The sequence below is a fragment of the Alligator mississippiensis genome, chromosome 14, assembly GCF_030867095.1.
Source record: "Alligator mississippiensis isolate rAllMis1 chromosome 14, rAllMis1, whole genome shotgun sequence".
NCBI classification, from domain to species: domain Eukaryota; kingdom Metazoa; phylum Chordata; order Crocodylia; family Alligatoridae; genus Alligator; species Alligator mississippiensis.
Window position 1 is genome coordinate 13,433,273 of NC_081837.1, and position 21,818 is coordinate 13,455,090.

Genomic DNA, 21,818 nt, shown 5'->3' on the forward strand with positions numbered 1-21,818 from the left:
GGAGCAGTATGTATATGCTAGGAAGAGAACAAACCTCCAAGATGCAGAGCTGCCCTGTCAGTTATTTGCCATTCACATCTTGCTCCAGTGATACCCCACTGAAGTCATTTGTGATACACTTCTTATTCTTCAGGTTTCACAGGCACACATGGGCTTCATATTTGGGCTCAGGATTGAGACTGAAAAGGCAAACAAGCTGCCTGGTTCCTCACTGCCTTCCATCCTGTGCACCCTTGTCAGACGGGTGTACAGTGTTGTTACCAAACAAAAATGGCAGTGGCATCTGCCCAAATAATGACCCAAGGGGCAAAGCAGCCAAAGATCTGGCCCAAGGTTTGGGCTCTCCTGCAAGAGAAAGTTACATTTAATGCTAGAACGAATGCAGATCCATATGGGTCAATGTCTGAGAGATTTCCTTGCATCACATTGTGGCTCTACCCAAATGTGCCAGGACTGAGCTGCATTTTAAAGTGCTGAACGTTTGCATATGGCAGGAGATAGACCCTGTCATTAGCTAGTTTGAAAATGACCTTGGAAAAAGCAACAAACTTCAAATAACAGCCACGCAAACTCTGCTCAAAAACATGCTTGCATTGGCAGTCGTCACACATTGCTATTTTCTTTAACATAAGAGCTGGACTTTGAAATGCCCTGAATGTTTCAGTGTTGTTCAGTGGGTATGTCTACACGAGATGCTTAATGCGCAGAAGACTAAGTCTACTGCTCATTAGTGTGGCTGGCAAAACCCAGGCTAATGCACTAATGCGCAATAGATTTAGTCTAATGCACATTAACGTCACTAAAACAGCATTCATCTGCGCTAATGCACAATAGTGCCAATTACACTACATTTAGTACCTGTCATTACAGGTACTAAACTCAATGCACTGCAATTACAGTGCATTAATGAACGTGTAGACATGCCCAGTATTCCCTAACGGGGCAGTAGTGTAACTCCATTGACCTGATTTATGTGGAAATGAGAGGAAAATCAGGTCATTAACTACTACATTATTTACTAAATTAGTGGTCCCAACTCTGCTGACCATTAATATCCATGGGTTTATTCTGGGATTAATCAGTGGCATTACTTTGAAGAAGCTGAATGGTATCTGGGCCTTTATCTGTAGGAAATAATAGAGGGAGAAAATGCATGGCTCTAGACCATCCTGGATACTTTAAATGCCAAGCCAGGGCCCAGCATCCTCCTCTAGTATAAATCAGTGATGCTCCATTGAAGTTACTTTAATCCACACCAGCTAGGAACCTGTCCCCTTCTTTTCAAGGGAAAAGAAAAGGATTATTTTGAAGATGACTGAACTCTCAGAATGTAAGAGAGAAACTCATTCTCCTTCTGGAAACTATGTGGAAGGGCTGCTGCCACCACATGGAAAAGCTTGGAAAAGTTTCCTATTCTGTTGAGAGAAAAAAAAAAATCAGCACACAAGCAATCGCCTCCGGATTTCCTACCCTGCATCCCTTCTAAATAAAGAACTTGTATGAAAAAAGGAGCCAGACCTGATACCCTGCTGTCCTGTAACTGTCGGATGACTTGCCCCAGCACCAAGTGAGTGAACTTAGCTAAATAAGCACAGGTGCAGCACAAATGAGGCAGCAGGCTCCTCTTTCTTCATCATTCCTCTTGCCCACTGCTTATTCCCTGAAGTCACAAGCCTCCTCCACTTTATGTCATCCTATGTGGCGGCTGTGAAAATGCGTAAGGTTTTTGACTTTAAGCAAGGAATGGCATGTGTAGGCTGTCTGAACTTGCAGCTGTAGTGCCTCTAGGTTTAAGACGATGGGAAAGTGTCTTAGCAAACACATGTTAACTACCACCTGCCAGCACGCTTACTGAGACAAGACCCAACAGGTGGAGCCAAATCCTCTGCTTCAACTTGACCGGCTGTGAAGTACTAGGTGACTTGTGTGAGCCATGACTGCTGCAAGGTGTTCAGATATACTACAGTAATGAAGGTGGTATAACAATCTGTGGAGCAGAACGAGATTGGACTGCACTTGTGTCTTGAATCAAGCCTCTTTTTCTTTTGCATTAGTGGAATTCTTCCCAAAAAAAAGGAAGAAATGAGTCAGTAAGTACCAACAACCCATCCAAAAATTCTCCTTGGTTCCTTAGCTGCTTCCTAGGTATTTGCTGCATTATCTGAAGGGGGGAAAAGCAGGATTTCTACACTGTATCCAGCTGGCAGTTTGATTTTGCTCAAGATGTGGTTGACAAACTCATGATTTCATTGAAATGTTTTGCAAAGTGTTTTCTCACAAATGGTTTCTGGGTTCTGAATAATAAGCACAGATGCTGTTTATGCTACTTCTCCAGCATCTTGGTGTACTATATTTTTAAAAAATGATTTGAATCAAAGCTCTCATTCTTTAATTAAACTTCATTTAGCTGCCATCTGTCTGGGATCAAATGGTTTCATGTTTTGCAACTCTTAATGAGGATTGTTATTGGATTTGTAAACATACACACACAAGAAATCACCAAAGTCTTTGAAAAGTAATAAATGAGAAATGTGGCTGAAGTGCTAGGATCTGCATCTTCAGCGCTCTAATTGCAAGGGAATAGATTCCATTCGGCACATAATCATGTTATATACAAAACTGGGTACAAAAATATACTACAAATGAAAAGATCAAGATTAGGGAAACTGCTGGAATTACACCCAACTGAAAACAGTAATCAAGCAATAATCATCATTTTTCCAAAGTGGGGTAAGTACAGAACTGTCCTCTCAAATGTTTTCACAGTCCATCATAACAAAAGAAGCAACGGGGCAACTTTTCTAACCTAAAGTTAGGTACTGATTCTATATGGGACTCAATTGGCACAGACTCCAATGGGAAGGAGTGGCCTTCACATTTGAAAACTGAACGATAATGATCCTGAAAGTATGGACGCATTGAGAGCAAGACTCACTGTGCTAGGTGCTGTATCCACACATCCTCAGAGGCAGTCCCTGCTCCAAGGCGTTCAATACCCAAAGCATAAATTGACAAAGATTTTATTAACCGCATGTTGAAACCGAGGCTCAGGGAGATCAAGTGACTTGACTGGAGTCACACCAGAACCTGGTGGAAAATGAAGGAATTGAGCCAAGACTTGCTGGGTCCTAGTCAAGAGCCTTAAACACAGGGCTTTCCTTCTTCCCCTCAGGCCAGTTTTATTTGGGTTCCTGGAGGTGTCTGGGTTTTGGTACTCAAGAGAGAAAATGTTGGCCCAACAGCCTACTGATGCATCACCTTTGATCCAATTAAGTGAACAAGAATAGATACAGAAAGGGACAGAAAAAAAAGAATAGGAGAGGAAAATGGAAGATTTAAATTGTTCTTTTGACATGACTAATACTTCTGGCAGCCATTTTTATTGGGAGCTCAGGAAAAGTAGGGTTGAAACAGGGCAGTACCCAACCAGCCTCATCATCAGCTCCTCAGCATCGTTATGTTGCTGAGCACTTCTCTGGATTAGCCCTTCAGATCAGAATTTCCTGGTGAAATTATCGTGTTCTTGAAACACAGGAGAGATGAGGGGCTGCATAGGTTTTCATTTCTTCGTCATTCCACCTTGGGCACAGGGTTACAGCTTTTCTTTCTGAGCCCACCCTTTCTGGCAGGGTTGTTAAGCCTTTCTGCAACTAACGGGAGTGTTTGAACTGTGGTCCCAGTGCTTAAGGGGGCCCCGGTTGCAAAAGCGGCACTACGGTATAAACCTGCTGGATGTCCAGGAAGTTTTGAATGTGTCATAAGGCTAACTGAGGGCCAGTCATGGAACTACAGCCTAGCTAGCAAGGTTGATTAATGCACAGCGATGCAGAGAGATAGGTTTGAGATACAACTGGCTTCTGATTGCCTTTGTACCTCCCTGGCAGTTGGGAAGCTTTTCGCCTTTTAATTCTGTTAGACTGCATAATTTGTCCCCAGTATAAGTACAATTTTCTTGTGTCCTGACTAAACTCTGCTGGCTGAATTTACCCAGCGGCTTTTAACAAAAGTACTATGCAGTGCATTAGGCCTCTCATTTGGTAAGAACTCAGCTCCTTACACGGATGCAACAAACACAGCAGTATTGAAATCCGTGGTAAACTTGGTATGACGTTGTACATGGTGTTGGTTAAGCATTGGAATGGATTGCCAGGAAGCTTCAGTAATCTCTGCAATTGGGAGTTTCTAAGTGTGGGTTAGATAGGGATGATCCTGCCTTGAGCAGGGTTTTGGCTCACATCAGCAGTTCTCAGCCATCCTCAAAGCACCACTTGTGAAAGCTAAGAGCTGGCATTTTCCTTGTTTTTTTGACTGTGGAAAAATAATAGAGCAATTCTTCTGTTGCAAAGAACTTAGAAAGACCACAACAGGTCATAACGTTTGGACCCTATGGATCTCTGGGTTTATCTTGTGAGTCACGTGTAGGTGTTTGGTGTTTGCACACCTGACAGTGCTAATACTAAGCAGTACCCCATAGCACCTTAAAAAGATCTTGCAGCACCCTGGTTGAAAAAAAATCACTGGATTTAGATGGCTTCCAGCCCTGTTTTTTCAGGAGTCTAGAAATCTTAGTTCATGATAAAGTTATTCAATAACCTTCAGCTTTGCCATGTTAACTTACTAAAAGAAAACACAAGTCAAAATATGAATGCCACCTGCTAGAGGGTACATATTCTGCTTGATTTGTCAACAAATCCAAGCAAAAACACATTAATTTTGGGAAAGAAAATTTTTTTTTTATCTTTGAATTTCTTTTTTTCCTGTAACTGGAAGGGCAGCAGGTTGAAGCAATGAGCTGACACAGCAGTAGCGGAGTCTGGATGTTGACTTCAAGCGATCTGATGTCAAACTGCACTTCTAATTTGGGTCACAGATACAAGTCTCCGTCTCTCTTTTGGTTATTAGCTTTGTTCCTCCTTTACCACTTCTTTGGGGCTTTTATTGTGTCAATTAATTTTCATTGACCTCCAGCAATGAAGAGACATCAAGGAAATCTAAATGAAATCCTAGATGTTTTAAAAGAACTCGCGAAAGGATTCAAACCTTTCTGTGGGAAGTGAAAAGATGGGGACTTGGCCTAGAAAGCTCTGAAGCCCTTAAAACAAATCCAGGGGCATAATATTATAAAGGGTTCTCAATCTGGCTTCTTTTCTGGAGTTAGCGCCCTCCCTTCTGCTTGGGATGCAATAAAGACACCGTAGACCAGGGTGGCCAACCTGCAGCCCACGTGTCACAAATGGCACAGAAAGCCTCTCTGTATGTCACATGGAAGATCAGGGAGACGACAGGCAGCAGAGTGGAAGATTGGGTAGGAAGCAGAAAGTAGAGCAGGAGATCAGGCAGAGATCACAGGGCAGGGCAAGGGGATGTGAGTGGCGCTTGGGGAGGGTGTGGAGCTATAGTTTGTAGTATGCCTGGCAAACAGGTTGGCTCCCACTACTGTACAGATTGCTCCCTCTCCAAAGCAATGCTGCCTGCCTACATCATTATAAATCAAGTCAACTGACCTGATACAGTGATACAGGTAGGATGTCTGTAACTGCTTTCCAAAATTAATCCTTCACTCCCCAGCTTGGAACACTGCAAGCATACTGCCAATTGGGAATTTCTACTGCTGTCCAATTGCAAGATGGTTTTTAAGGTGAGAAGCAATATGCAGCTGGAATGACACCGAGCATCAAGTTATCTGCGTTCATTTTTGCCTAGAGTGGCTGAGCCATCTCCTTTCTCCATTACTCTATGCACCTTCTTCCTATCTCATCTCAAACGTGCACAATGGGTCTACTCTACCCAGGCTCTTGTATCAACTCTCTTTTCTATAGTATCCAAGTACTTGATCTATTCTATCCTACTTGTGGATTTCAATAGCTCATCTTCGTGTGAATGCAAGTTAAGTGCATGCTTGACGAGACCCGTTGGTCAGCTAGATGAGACTCCATGGCAAAAAATGCTAGCGCAGGGGTGCTCAACCTTCCAGCCCCCTGCATTGAGTGAGTGGCATGGAACCAGTTAGCGGAGCAGATCCTATACAGGCAGAGTAGGTCCACAAGCTGGATCCAGTGTGATGTCAGTCTCCAGATCTCATCCAGCACACTGGCTCAAGCCTAGGCGCTGGATCTGGCTGTGGACTAACTCCACATGCTGTTGCGATCTAGAGCACAGGGCTGTGTCACAGGGAGCAGAGTTTCCTATGGGTCTGGAGGTTTGCTGACACAGAAGTGGTGGCAGTTTTGATTGCTGCAGCTCTGGAAATGCCTCCACCACACCATGGAGATGACAGGGGGACTGCAGCAATTTACTGGACATCTGCACTGATTCAAATATGGTCCATCGGACAATGATGGGGCTGGAAAATGGGGAACACATCATCACACGTTACTCAGCCATGCCTAATGGTAGACAATTTTGGTTTAGAAATCACCTAGCTTCTTCTGTCCTCGGATGAATGAAGTTTACTAAAGGAGCTTTCTCTAATCCATAAGTTTTCAGGCTTTAAGAAAAAAAAAAGGATTACAACTGCCTGGTCATGAATTTGATGCTTTGAAAGGGACTGAACTTTTGAGAGGCTGCTAACTCAAACAGCAGCTGATTCTTATTTGGGAAGGAAGGGTGGAGGGAGCCAGACCTAGTCAAGTCCCAAAACAGAGCTTACCTGGGATTTAAGGAGGGCCTGGGCCATGAGCAGGCTTTCTGTGTAGGGGCACATTCCACCCCACATTACTCAACTGAGGAATTTTGTGAGCTATGGGAAGAATGCCTCTCTCCTCTCTCATACACACCTAAATGAGGCATGTGAGCCTGCTAGGGAACTAGCTGCAGAACCAATAATGTCTTCTACACAAAGATGCCTTTAGCCTTCCCTAAATGGTTGGATAAAATGTCCTTCAAGTGAGCTTTAAGGTAATTTCTGCTCACTTAAAAGCCACTTTAGGCTTCTAGAGTGGTGCCAAAGGGTTTCAGTGGAACTGAGGACCCAGGGCTCCCTTGTTGAGTGTTTGCTCATCCACACCACGGTGTTACTGGAATTTAGTACCTGGTTTCCAAAATCAAAAAAGGGTTTCCAATATCAAAAAAGACTATAATTTGGAGAAACTGGTGGCAAATGAAGCATGAAAACAATGCATCAAACATCTGGGGTCCAAACAACAGGCTCATGACAGCTTTTATTGTGCAGCGAAAGTATGACAAGAAGGTTTGCGGCTCTCCCTCAGAAGATGCTGTTCTGTGCTTAGTTTTCTCTCTCCCAGCATTTGGCAATACCACAAATAATAAAAATAAGTACCTTTAAGAGCAAGGCAACACTTTTTATTTTTATTTAAAAAGGCCTTGATGGCAGGAATATAGTGTAAAAATCATTGGAAAAACTAAAAGGCATTGATACATATTAGAATATACACTTTTTACATAAATTACATTTATTTATTTACTCTTTTATTTGAGGTGCTGATTCAGTATTGAGGTCTAATAGTTAATCGGTCCCGGGATCTGGACGTTTAGACCACCATAGTCTAACATGTACATGGGCCATTGCTGAAAGAGAGAGAGAAAACAAAATTCACTGTTAAGGCACAATACAAAGACAAGCATTTATCCAATCTCTTATGGTCAAACACAGCGCAAAGCTCCCACTTTCCAAGGAAAGATCTCTCTTTCCCCTCCTTCTTAAAATTAAAAAATAACACCATAAAAGTGGACATAAATCTTTTAAATGTATTAATATTTCTTTCTTGTGCTTTAAATACACTTCATACTTCATTGTCAATCCATAAACTGAGGCCAGATCCTCAGCACTAGGTAAGCATGAAGGGACAAATCATTGCATCTCAATTGATTTCACTTTCTATAGTTGTGTCTTGGAGTTTCTGCTTGAAGCCACTTCACACCTCTCCCAATAAGACTGGCCTTTAAAACGTAATAAAGCTACCTCTGATCATGGCCAAAGCAAACTGAAAGCTAGGGTATGTTAACAGCACCTCCCAAAGGTTGACGGGACTGTTTTATACAAAGAATACAGTTACGTGCAAGCTTCTGATCCTTAAAATTTGTGTCTGGATCTGGTGAAGCTTGTTCAAAGGCTGAGAGTTGTCATTACAATGTCGTAACCTTACCTGCCATATTACGATCCCCAGCACTCCACCTTAGCAGTTATGTGGAGCTATGTTCCTGCACACAGTGCAGAAGGGAGCAGAAGGATGGATAGGACTATGCAGGAGGGCAAAGCAACTACATTGCAATGTACCTCTCTCAGGGCCTTGTTACATGGTAATTTTAGGTGGCTCTCTTAATCCCTGGATTGGCTGCACATTAACACTTTTAAGTGTGTTTCTTATAGCACTCATGCAGCTCAAAGTTACACCAGTCTAAGGCAAGGTTCTCTCTGATCTGCACAATCCAGCTCCTGTTCCATTTATATGTGGCCACTGCCCACAGCTGTGCTGCTTAAGTTGGAAGTCCTCCAGTAACTCAGGATACCGGTGCCTCTCCCACACGGTGTTTCTGTGCACAGCTGAAGATGGCAACAGCTTGAGGCAGGTCAGGGCCAGTGGGAAGGGAGCGGGGAATAAGGCATGGAAAGTTAGAGCTGGTGCACCAGGATGCTACTGCAGGGCAGGCAGAGCGTGGCCCAGCACAAGAGAAAAAGGAAAGCTGCATGAGGCAGTGCCGAGGGGCTCTGGTACTGGCTTTGCTGCCCGGCCCGGCAGGGCCCCGACGGCTCCATTGCTGCCCAGCCCGGGAACACTGCACCACACCACCCTGCTGGTTTCTTCCCACAGCACCATGCCATGCCTAGCGGTGGCAGGTGACAGGGGCTAATAAAAGCCTGTCCTGGTTCACCAGCCCTGCTCACCAGGCCTCTAGTGACAAGCCACAGCTGTGCAGGTACGGCAGTCAGGAAAGGTTTTTAGCCTTAAGGTGCGACTGCTCCAAACTTGAAGCTAGCACGAAGCCAATCAACATTGTGGAGGTCACAGAGTAAGGAGTAACAAGGCCCTCGAGGATGGATCCTGCAAGGTGCTGCCATTAGAGTCACAGGAAGCACTCAGGACCTTGCAGGATTTGAGCCCTCGATGCCCATCTGCAGCAGTGCCAGGTCTAGATTTCCTGCAGTTGTGGAGACTGGGAACAGCAGCTTTATGCAATAGGTCTCTGTCTCAGGACAGGATATTTTATGCCAGGTAAGTGCATAAATAAGATGTTCTTGTCCTGTCTGCTACCTCCCTTGAGTGCAGCTTTAACATATTGCTGAGCGCTTCATCAGTGGATGCTGGTGGAGCCTGGTGAATGGCACGGCTCTTTAGAGCAGGCTGAGCTGCTACAGGAGAGATGCAGAGGGGCCACATTCATTGCTTTCAGGAACCACAGTGAATTGGGCAGTGGCTCTAAGGCTGGTGCTACCTATGCTGTATGCTGGTACACTGTGACCTGTTTTATGCCAGATTTGGTGCTGCCATTTTATATTATCGATTCTAGTATATCTCAATATAGCAAGAGAGAGAGAGAGGCTGGGTGGGTGGTCTAAAATTTAGAGACAGAAAGATAGATAGGCAGGATTAATATGCAGAAGGCTTTACCACAAGTGAGATCTGATTTGTTGATGATGTGGACTCCATATTGGAAGAGGACGAGGAGGAGGACGAGGATGAGGAAGATACTGAGTTCCCTTCGGAGATCCTCTTCCGCTTTCGCTTGGGAACACTGTTGTCTTTTTCTGAAGGGAAGGGGGAAAAGTTGGGGTATACGGAAGGGCTCAGGAAGGGAAGCAAACACCCTCTTCCCACCCCTCCCTCTCTCCAAGCTGATTTAGGACCCTGGCCTGTAAGAACAATTTCTTGGTTTAATGAAACATGGAGCAACTCCACCAACCAACTCTGCCTACTGCTCCAGAGGCCTTCTCCCTGCCTCCACCAGCCAGGGAAAAATGATGCACACCCTTTTCTTTTACTCTCTGCTCAGAATGTCTTCTTCCTTTACCCACATCACCCATGTGACAGGCAGGGAGCCCCTAAACCTTCCCTGGATGCTGCTTTCCCTTGTCACAGGTGGACCCAAGACCTATCTTTACACACAAGACCCTTCTGAAGTCACCAGAAGTCACAACACTCTCCAAACTTTTTTGATTCTCAGCTTCTTGCTGAGACCATTAACTGGGACGATAATGAGTGCCAGTTCCACTGTGATTTTATCACAGTGAGCAAGGACTCAGATTCCTCTCATGCAGTGATCCGATCTTAGGATATTTAAAAAGAAATTAGGGCTGAGATTTTCAAAGCTGTCTTATAAGCTGTAGTTGGCAACTGCCACTGAATGTAATGGGAACAGGGCCATCCAGTCCCCTAGGAGACTGCAAATCTCTGCCTGAAACAATAGCATCTCTTTTGCTTCCACACAAAGGGCATCATGAAAGATAGCGCAGAGAAGCTCAGCCTGTGCGTTTTCCTTCCTCAGTGGATCCCAGGCCCCCACTGGAAGATCAAATGGGGAAGATTAAAGATTAGGAAGACAGACATCTATCAAGTAGGCCTGCTCCATTTGGATTTGTAGCCACAGCCTGTTTCACTCTGCTGCAACGGGAGCACAGCTGACAATCTGGGCATTGAGCTCACCTGTCTGTTTGGCCTCGGTGCATATTTCAGCAAACGGCCTGTGTAAGAAACAAGGCAGGGTTAGAGAGCACGAACGGTTAGGGCCACTCATGTTCTTTATCAACCGTCTCAGAGTGGGGCTTCCTCTGTCGCCTACATGCTTGGCTGCAATCCAGACCTCTGACACCGTGCTTGGCCACAGGACTGTTTCTTCTGGAAACCTGCCCAGAATTGTCCCCTCCCAGAGCAGCGCACATGGCAGGCCACAGCCTCAGTGCAAAGCCTTCTTTACTTCATGAGAGAGATCTAAAAAATTGCTTGATTGGACATCGAAAAAATGACTGCTTTGGCATCCTGAGGCAGCCTTTATTGCACGCAGTTTGTCTTGGGGACGACATGGGACAAGGGCTCCCTTGATCCCTGCTGAAGAGGGGAGAACTGCCTGTCTGGGGCTGAAGGAGCCAACTACAGGACAAGGCTGGCTTCCCCTTGCCCTAAGGAGTGTTCCCTCTTGGCCTGCAAAAGAGGTCATGGTTGGTTATGCCCCGAGCTGCCTCTCCCTCCCTTCCCCCCAGGCGACCATCAGTGGAAGAGCAGACTAATACTTCATGGCTTTGGCCCTCCTGCTCCTCACAGGACTTCAGGCTCATTGAGATAGTACCCCATTTTATCTATTGCACCCGCCACAAACACATGGCTGGGAAACATATATGAATCTGAACAGGAACCCAACTGCTCCCTAGCCTGGCAGGATTTCTCGGGTGTCTGAGGGATGAGCATTTTGCAAATGTAATCCAGAAGAAAGCATGGACCAGAATCTGAGCAAAAGTAAACTAGCACAGCTCCAATGCAATCACTGGGACATGTGCTAATTTGCCTCAGTTGGAGAACTGGGCTTTGGGTTTAAACACAGTGCAGAAGTTATTAAGACTTACTGAAGCTGGTTTATAATGACCATCCGGATATTCTCTCGAGCTTTTAGGATTTTCTCCAGCCGGTGGATGTCATAGGTGTTGGGGTTTCTAAAAGGGATATCATCTGGCAGACCAGTAACTTCAACAGCATCAGGGCTGTCCCTGATCAATTTGTATGGCACCATGACTGGCCGATTCAAGCCCAAAGCTTCTCCTGCAATAGCAAAGTAAAGGACAATGTGGGAAACAGTTAGTGGATGCCTTGAACCCTCAGGTATATCAGAGAGTATTTTGTCAGCAAAGCTGGGTTTTCAATGTACGCACAATTTTCCTAGAAATATTATATGTTGCCTAATGATTTTTCTTCAAAATCTAAATACGGCACATGGTGATAAGAATGGTTTTGTTATTTAAGCAAGAAAAAGACTTCCCCATGGGGACTTCTTAAAGCTTTCTAGTATCTCAGTTTCTTCCCTAAAAGTCAGGAATTCACTCAACAATAATAGGTTCCAAGTACTTTTTAGGTTTTTGGTGCCAAGCCAGTGGGTTTTAAATTGTGAAATGAGAAGCACATTGCAAGGACAGTGCCTAAAGTATTGGAAGTTGTGAAGGCTGGCGTTCCTTTGGGTTTTCTGAGCTATTGTCAGAAATGAGCTCTTGGACTGGTCACACTTGACCACCTGAATACAAATCTCTTGCAATGACAAAGAAAAGAAGGATATATCTAGGCCACGTTCCTCTTGAGTTACATATCCCTGTTTCTTCCCGCTAGCCCAGCCTGATGAAATGATGCTCTTTCGCTTATGAGATGAAATTGTTTCATGTCTTTCTATCCAATTTACTGATGGATTCATTGGTCTTTAAATACTCTCACAATTAAACATATTTTGGGGCTAAAATATAATGCCTACACGTACACTCCACATCTGTGTCCACAAGTCCAGCAAAATACTCTCCGATAACAACATAAGCTGATGCCTTTGCCAAGTTCTCATCCTCCACAACCCTGGGTCACGGGTTCTGTTCCTAACAAAGCAACGGATTCTGTTGCAAGAGTATTAGTTATTACTAATTAGTTATTACAATTAGTTATTACTAATAACCTCTCCCTTGATCCTCTTTCCATATCCTAGGCAAGGGCTGGGACTTAGCTCCCCACCAAGCATTACCAAAACCCAAACTGAGGCATTAAAGTCAGTGAGCATGGTTACAGCTTCTTGCTTTCTTTCCAAGGAAATCAGCCTTAATAACCATCCTGAGTTACTGCTGCCTACAGAGGCTCAGCTGCTGTTTGGTGCAAGGTAGGGCCTGTTCAGAGAATGCTCTGCTGCAAATTCAGTGGTATGCTCTGGCACCCAGATCAAAGGAATTCAGCTCGCTCAGATCAGACTAAGAATCTTTTTGCCCAATGTCCTGTCTCTGACAGCTACTGGCAGAGCCAGGTGCAAGAAACTCCATAGTGGATATTTATAGAGGAACCTGGTAACTTGAGGTTTGTGCACACCAATGCAGCTGGCCCTGCATGCTCTAAGCCCAACTGGTCCAGCACCCAGACTTTTGACTCTCAGGGCTTGAGTCTGACCACCACTGCAACAGCCATATGAGTGTGTTCTTACTGACCCTAGTGGGGTGGTCAGAAGCTGAGTTCTGTGTGTCTCAGTCTAGAGCTCAGGCAACAGGCACATTACACAAAAAGTGGAGGAGAATCAATATACAGTGCACCATTACTTATTTAGCAAGCAGCTGCTGATTTTACATCTGGAACATATTCAGCAATGTCCAGATTGTGTGTTTTGGGGGGGAATAGGAGATCACCTGCTGTTACTGTAATGAGAACATATTCCCTGCCTAACTCACCCTCTTTCATGGGAGATAGATAGAAGCACCTGAAACAAGGGCTTCTGCAGTCCCTCACACCCCTTCAACACCATACAGATCACACTTGTTTAATCCTTCTGTGCAACTACTGCCCAATATTTTTTTGCTGGAAACAGAGAGGCTGGCTCAGTAACATACACATTCACTTCCTCCAACTGTGACATGTGGTCTTGCTCTACGTTTCTTTATTTCTTGTCCTGAATAGACTAGCTCTTGAACGGGATGTTACACAAGTAGTCCAGTGTCTCTCCATTGGCCAAGCTACCATCTCATCACCAACTGGTCATTCTGCTTTGGACATTCGGAAGCTCGACCCACAGAGGAACTGTTAACTCTGTAAGCCGAGTCCATATATTGAGCTTGCAGTCTGAAATCATTGGTGAAAGAAGGGCAGAAGGGATTTAGGGAAAGGAGGTTTCAGCCCCATGTGCTGCGTGCGGGTCTGGCACCCCTCATTCCTTGGCCATTACTTTTTTCCCCCCTCTCGGTTGAATTTTTTCAGGGGCCTGCAGGGATGATCCACTCAGGCTGAAGCAGCATTTTTGCAGCTGGCAAATTAGCTTGAAAATTCTGAGTGCTGGCCCCAGCCAGAGCAGACCAAGCACAGGAGCCACTCACAGAAGATGAGCAGCTGCCGTGGTGTGATAATGCCAGTCCCTGTGCTCTGGTTGGCTGGTGCTTGTGAGCCAATGCAGAGTACAAGGACTCAGATACAGTTTGGTTGAGAAACAACTGTAAAGCGGTTATGCAAATCAAGCCCCCAGAACCACAATGTGGGGGGAAAGCTAGACAGCTATGCACCAGTAACTGTGCAACGCCTCTGCTCTGCAAAGGGCTGAGACAATTACACTGCTGAATGCTGTGCCCTGTGCTGCAGGGGTATTTTGTCTTCCTTTTCTATTTTTGCACAAGACTGGCATGAATGGACACAAATAACTTGAGACAGACAGCTCAAATGCCACCATCCCCTTCAACACCCTAACCGGCTTGTGTCTTGCAGTTTCAGCCTGTCTGCTCAAAATGTGCAGGGGGTCTGGCATTTGGCTGCTGTGATTTACCTGTGCTGCGCAGCAGAGTGGTCCTTCCCCACTGCAGGCAGAGCTCTCCCAGCGGCTAGCCTGCGTCAGGCCATTCTCAGAGCGTACCGGGACTTATTCCAGCTGCTCCTCTTAAAAATGCAGCAGCAGCTGACGTAAGTCCCAGTCCTTGGATGCGGATTTCCTCCTCTCCCTTTGCCCTTAGAGGAGATGAAGACAAAAGGGTCACAGCCCCACCTGCTGTCAGCAGTCTGCAGAGATGAGGAACACCTCTGGGAATGGGCTGTAATGTGGAGCAGTGAAAGAAGCCTGTGCCACAGCAGGCTACTTGGCCTATAAATAGAGGACTTCAATCTAATTAATTTTAACTGCGGCTGCTCTCTGTGAAATGCCCTGGCATGGGCATGCGGTGAGGCCACTCACCGTATTTTTCATTGAAAAGCTCCTTCACTTGCTCTCGGAGAATCACCTTCTCTCCGAGCCTGTTTGCGTCGTCCTCGTCTGTAAGGAAAACAGGCAAAGGTTGTAACAGCCTGGCTCATCGCTCCCCAGTGCAGTCAGTCGCAGCGTAAGAACAGTTAGTTCAGTATAACAACAAATGCACGGGATGGTCTGGAGAAGGGCTCGTCTCACTCCATCCAAAAATGCCACAGCAGCAGACCCTGCACCCAGCATCATCCTTGATACCTATGCAAAGTGGATACAAAATGCTGCCTAATCTGCATTTTGCATGGGCAAGAGCAGTTTCCATCCACTTTGCATACTTGGCACTCGTTAGCTGCTCTGCAAAGTGATGGAGACCCAGGCCCTTGGTGCCTCAAGTGCTCCCACAAGTGATATAAAAGAATGAGACAACCATGTTCCAGCCAGACTCCTAAGTGCAGGATTGTTTTACAATATGCCAGATAATCAGCTTGGCTTTCTACTTGCTTTTGTAATTATCTTCCCCATGCCCAGCTTAATTTTTCCTTATTCTCTCATTTCACTGAAATTGCCTCATCAGTTAGGCTTTTCCCGGCCACTCGGCATCCCTGGGGAGGTTCCAGGAAGAATAACTGCATCCAGCATGTGTCCTCCACACAATACTTCCCCCCTCTCAGACACGTCGGTCCTAATGAAAAGGTAAGAAATAGCCTTTTCCAGTCCTCTCCATTGTTCAGATGCTTAGTATCTGGGCATACAATATACAGATGTGAAGAAAACCCTTGCAATACACACACACAGGCAAAATCAGAAGTAAACTCCTGCAGCTCAAAGAGAAATCACTGGCTTCTGCATCTCTTTCTCTTTTCCTTCAGCTGAATACTTGCTGGCCACCTAGTGGAGAACACAGTCCAGTATTCATCAGAGGCATTCATTGAAATTAACTTCTTTTTTAGGCTTACGGTTAAGTTGTTCCAGGCAGACATTTTCTAGGATATCGTCTTGTCTCTGCAAATCCATGCATCTCTAAGCTGATGCCTTGCTGGAAACCTTTGGTTACCGAAAGCTTGACAGGAGTACATCAGACACCAGCTCTTATACCAAAGGGTGCTAAGTGGCAGAGCCAGAAGAACGCAGCTTTGCAGTGTGCGAGATGCTGGCAAATGTGAGATTTTTTTACACATTTGAACTCCTGCATCTGCTTTGTGGAACGTGCTCTTTCATCCTGGTGTTTTATTCAAAGCTGTGCTTACAGAATTGCAGTAGGGCCTTTCTGTGATGTTACTGAGAGGGAAACAGTGCATTTACAAACAGGTTTGGAATAAATTCTGAGCTGGCCCAGTAGGAAAGAAGCAACACAATGTCTGGCTGTTACAAGAGTTGATGAGAGTTTGAGATAAAGCTCAGCTCTTCATTTCCCAAGCCTGCAGAAGTAGTGTTTTCAGGGAATGAAGATCCTTTAAAGCATTCCTCACAAGCAACCCTCTCCTAATCTGGTATTCAGTCCTAGCGGTCAACCCCATGGGAATGGCGGGAGGGGAAGAATTTCAGAAGACCCATACTCCGTGCTCTTCCTTCTCAATACCATCCTTATTAAGTAGACAGACTCTACCAAGACATCAATCAAGACTACAGTTTAGCCTGAATATTTAAAAGAGGACAGCCAGTTTCTATTTAAAATGTCAAAAGTCTGATATTAAAAAGTGGTGTTAAAATGAAGGTATACTGAGTGCTGTGCATATGTATGAATAGAAGGTTTCATACACAACACAGATCTACCTGACTATATAGTAATGCTGCTATTGATAATTTATTTGATATCTGTCTCATGTCCATGGCAGCAGCAATACTCACATGTTTAAAGTTCAGCCCTTAAAGCCTTAGGGCTTTGATTCAGCAAAGCACTTGAGTGCATGCTTAACTTGGGGAAAAATACAGCTCATTAGCTAATAAATCTAAGTCAAAGCCTAAGTTATTTCTGTTTCATCTTCAGGGCACTCAGGGTTTTTTCCCCGACCTTCTACAAGTGACAGTCAGTTTGCTAAGCCTCATTACCTGACCCATCACTGGACATCCAAAATCATGGGTCAGGTCCCCAAAAGTCAAAAGCTTGGGTTGAAATTGATTAAATCATAGTAAAAAAAACCCCGGTGTTTTGGTGTTTCTCCTTCTTATCTGGTATCTAAGATTTCAGAGTGCAGTTGGGTCATATTTTCATGCTTCCTTCCACCATCAGCAAACAGCTTTTTCATTTCTTAAATGAATTCTGAGATTCTTGTGAAACTTGCTTTATCCCAGAGTTGGGGTTTTAAGAAAAACAGCAACACTCACAGGACCTGTGTGTAACGGTGTGAGACTACAGGGGCAGCTGTGGCACCTCTAGTGGCCACACTACAGCTGCCTTTTTACTCTTTGGCCTTTTCATGGCTTTGTGCATCACGGCGTGTAGCCTGGGCATCCCAGTCAAGAGGGTTCCTCAAAGGGGTGGTGGCCCATGTCTCTTTAACCTATTGGGTCGCTATCGCCATGTGCTCAAATGCCTCCAAGAACGCTTCCGAGTCATCGTCTCAAGTCATGCGCTCGGGGATGAAACCACGCAGCTCTTTCAAGGCTTCCTCTGGTTCCTGGCTGCAGAAGTATTCTGCCAGCTGGTGCTGCTGCTCTGTTACGGTCCATTGGGTCTCTGCTTGCTGCAGCTTCAGCCTTGCTGCCTCCTCCTTCCTGTGCGGCTGTCCCTGGACTATTTGAAGCAACAGGTTCTGAAGCCTCTGAGCTTCCTCTCCTTCCTCACTGATGTATCGCCCTTAGCTATACCCAGATTCTTAAAGCTGGAGGGTGATCATTCCTGTACCCTGGGTGCTGCACCAAATCCCGGAGAATGGTCCCCGCAAACACCCTGATGCCCTCTAGATGTACTCCTCGTCAAGCTCCTCTTCAACGTTTAGAGGTCTTCCCCAAAGTCACAGCCGTTCAGAGCTTCTAACGCCCTTTTTCTGCACTTTTCACCGTTGAATCCAACCCTTCCACAGCTACTAGGTTTTCCCTTGGCCGCTTTAGTCTTCCTGGCCCAAAACCATTGCTTGTGGGTCTCTTCAGATACCTGTAGTCCTTGCAGTATGGTCTCCTTCTCATCACCTGACTTAGGATCCCCTCAGTTGGCTACAAGCATCTTCCCTTGGCCTCCTCAGCAGGCCATTACCTAATTAAACTGCCAGCTGCTCATTATCTGGGGCTCTGCAGCTTTTTAACTCTACTGCCTGGCCCTACTCTCAGTAACAAGGCTTGGTCCCTGTTACCCCATGACAGACTCATGAGAGCTGGCAATGCTCCATCTTTGAGGTCTTCACTCCTGAAAAGAAGTTGTTGTTCTTTGACGACATGTACTGTGCTGTTTTAGGGTACACCCTCACAAAAGCTCGGCCTTTGAACTGGGGAAATTGGGAAATAATAGCTCTGTACATGCAGAGACAGAATCCAAATAAAAGGGGTTATTTTTGAAAGAAGCTTGAGGCCAAGTAACAGTTTGCAGTCAGCAACTAGGATGATGATGCTTGAAAGGGAATTAGCAAAAGAGGTCTGCAAAGATCTCTCAATTCAGGAAGGAAATTGCAAAGAAGCTCCCTTTCTCTCTACCATTCCAGTACGCACATGTGTGTTAGCCCATGCTGTAGCAGGCTTATCAATCTCTATGGGGGGGTCACTTTAACACGGGCAGCCCCCTAATGAGCTCCCTCTGTGACTTTCCTGTCATTTATGCTCAGTTTCCTGGCCATGTGGATGTATAGATGGTAGCAGACAAAAAAAGAAATATCAAAATCAAGTGTTTTGTTTTTGGGGGGTTTGGTTTTTTTTTAAATTGTGGCAGTATTTTTGTTTCTCTGAGTTTTCAAATGCCAATGTTCTTGCCTTTCTATTAATCCTCCAAGAAATAAGATAGGAACTTTGATTTCTATCTTGCACCTGCTTTTGGTGGTGGTGTGAGGCTCCTAAATTTATACCAGGACACACAAACTATATGCTAGCAGAACGGGAGAAACTCAAACTGAGCACACATAACAGAGAAGCCAGAGAGGAAGTACAGAAGAACGTAGTGCCTATGCTAGACCTGTCTTTCGTATCATATCCTTCGTTTTACAACACAGAGACACCAATGGAAAGAAGCGCTGTATTTCTTGAGTCTGTTTGCTGCTTTGCCAGATCCCTTTCATTACATCTAGATTACAGTTAGATGTAATGGGGCAAAAAAAATGCAGCCTAATATTTTATATTTATTGATAATTGTAATACAGTTGGCTCAAGAACAATACTGAGTTCTCTAATATACTGACCCTGGATCAGGAAGCCTTTCTGGTACAGTGTTGTACAAATCCATCCAAAGGTGCAAATCTATCATGCCGTCTACAGCGTTGTACTGTCATTTTTTTTTTTTTGTTATTAAAAAGAAATAAAGTAACTTCTTCAGTTCTGACGGCTCAAAGTCAGGATCCCTAATGTATAGGGAGACCAGTAAATGTGGCCTGAACGTTAAAGCTGCTGTGTGTCTGCAGTTGCTTGTTACTTCACTGGGATTTCGGAGTGTGCAGAATTTCTGAAACCCCTGCCATTTCTATTAGGTGTCACCATGTGAACTTGGGTCTGCTGTGTTAGGCACCCAGGACTGAATATTTTACCCTGTTCTTTTTTGTGTTTGCATTCAAAGAATATAAGAGCTGGTCTGTGTGTAGCTTCCTGTAACTGCTGATTTGGCTACCTGGAGGTCAGCAACACAAAGAGAACAACTCCCCAAGGATTTTAGTTTGGCCAAATGGAGAAAGCATCTGCACCACGGGTAACTCAGGGGACAGAAAGAGCCTTTCTTTTCCTGGTGGTCTGAGGAAAGCTAGTCACTACCAGATCAGGAGGCACTACTACCAAAAGAAAGTTTAGAGTCCTACGCAAACTGAGGGAGTGGGGTCTGGTCCATCTGACTCCCGATGCATCTTTATCATGGATACATAACCTACCCCAATCAGTACCCTTGTTAGTCTCCTCAGCAGGCTAAGGACTGAAATGGGCTTGGAGATTAAACCTTCCTTGCAAGGGATCTCTTTAGGTTAGGGCTGAGGCAGTTTGGGAAAGCTTTCCTGCTTATCACTATATGGATACATATGCCATCCGTCTAACAGGTTTTTAATCTAGCCCCTTACACCTGCACCAAAAGCACCCCAAAATACAGGGGGGAAGTCTGGAATACCACAGAATACAGTACCTATAAGGAACTGAATCAACTATTGCACAGTATTGTCTGGGAAAGTGGAGCAGGCTGGCTAATGCTAAAATTAGCAAAATGTTGGTACCTAAAAGGCCAGGTAAAATGGGAGAATTGCTCTACATTGATTTAGTAATTGTCAGCCATTTTGCTATCTAGGGCCAGATTTTGGTTCCACGCTCACAAGGAGTAGTAGATACCACACCCCCTCATTCAAAGACACCTCCTTGCCAAGTTAGGCAATCAGTATACTTAAGGTTATCAGAGCTGGTCCTGAATCACAATAGGATGAGCACACAATGTTTCTACCTCCCAGCTTCTTGTATGACTGTGGGCTAGCGGCCCGTTCCTGATCTCAGTTATGCCAGTGTAAATCAGGAATGAGCCAACTCACTGGCATGAAACTGTTCCACAAATTACACAGGTTTAAATGTCATTCAAATCCGGCTGCACATAGGTAACATTTTCTAGATGTGGCTATAAACCTGTAGGAGCAGGCATTTAACATCTAGGCACACAAGGCCAGATTCCAGGCTTATGTAGGTAAGTAGAGCGCTGATGAAGCCACCCAATGAGAAAAACCTAGCTCCGCTACAGATAAAAACAATGCAAGGTCTTATTTACTCTGGCAAATTATTATATACATGAAATCAATGAAGCTATGCTGATTTAACACCTGCTGAGGATGTGGCCCAAACTATGCAAAAATGCTCGCATAATTAGTATGAATTGCACTGTAAGACTTCTCCATAAATTAATCAATTAGATGGCATTAATGAGCTGAGCATAGATTTGTCAGGTCAGTTTATCTGGAGAAGAATCAGCACTGATGCCTAGAAACTATGGTAACTGGTGCTTACAAATGCATACAGTAATAATAGTAATTTCAAATGCATCTTCTGTTGGTACCACAGTGGAAACAGGGCAAGGGGAGGGGGGGAAACCACCTGAAACTGGGGTGTTTTTTGGTAGTTTCATTCCCATATTAAAAACACAAGTACATTTCTTGTCTGCTACCATCTACGATGCACCAGCTGAGCTACGTACCATTCAAAGCAGCGTACGCTTTTTCCAATGATGTTATCCGTCTAGGGGCTACAGCACACGTTGAAAGAAGAAAAAGAGAGAGAGAGCAGTGAGTGCTACAGTTTGGTTTCTCCTGAGCTCCTTTTCACATGATTAAAAAACAGAACACGCGCATGTTACGTAGTAAGTGGCACTTTCTCTGGTTTCTGATCTCATTGGTAGAAAGATCTCCTCCGCAGATAAATGCTGCTACCAGAACTGTACAGCTGAGACAAGGGTGGAATCAAGCAGGACCCAGCTCAGCACAGTTTTTAAGCACATGCTTAGTTTTAAGTACGTGAGGAGTCCCATTGACTTCAATTGAACTACTTACGTGCTTGAAGTCAAGTGATTTAAGGACATGTCTCTCTCAGCATGTTTCAGTTCTTATGATACACTGGTGTGCATGCTATGCAGAGCAGCCCTCTCCCTAAGCCATGTGTGTAAAACACACTGATACCATATTTAACACATATTGCCTAAGCTGGATATGCGCTGAGAATGAAATTCCCACCCTGTGGGGTGGGTCAGCAGAAGGTAGACACTGCTTCATCCCCATTTATGTCCTGTTATAGGTCAACTTCATTGGGATATAAGTGAATTTCATCAGGGGGAGCACAGCCTCCGTATTTTGATTGTTCTCTTCCCCAGCATAGCTGAGAGGGGGAGGACT

At 44.9% G+C, this 21,818-nt stretch overlaps 1 protein-coding gene across 10 annotated transcripts in view; it reads right to left on the reverse strand.

Moving 5' to 3' along the window:
- Positions 1 to 7,280: 7,280 nt before the first annotated feature.
- The window catches only part of GTF2IRD1 (GTF2I repeat domain containing 1), a 168,706-nt gene continuing 154,168 nt past the window's right edge, over positions 7,281 to 21,818 (reverse strand). For 8 of the 10 annotated variants that reach the window (XM_059717389.1, XM_059717385.1, XM_019493405.2 and 5 more), the window contains 6 exons: positions 21,128 to 21,175; positions 14,833 to 14,910; positions 11,516 to 11,708; positions 10,602 to 10,639; positions 9,570 to 9,706; positions 7,281 to 7,527 (listed from right to left, as the gene is read on the reverse strand). In XM_059717389.1, the coding sequence (XP_059573372.1) occupies positions 7,459 to 7,527; positions 9,570 to 9,706; positions 10,602 to 10,639; positions 11,516 to 11,708; positions 14,833 to 14,910; positions 21,128 to 21,175 (563 nt within the window). In that variant the 3' untranslated portion in view covers positions 7,281 to 7,458. The remainder of the gene's footprint in view (positions 7,528 to 9,569; positions 9,707 to 10,601; positions 10,640 to 11,515; positions 11,709 to 14,832; positions 14,911 to 21,127; positions 21,176 to 21,818) is intronic. The other 2 variants (XM_059717388.1, XM_059717390.1) reach the window with 1 other exon arrangement.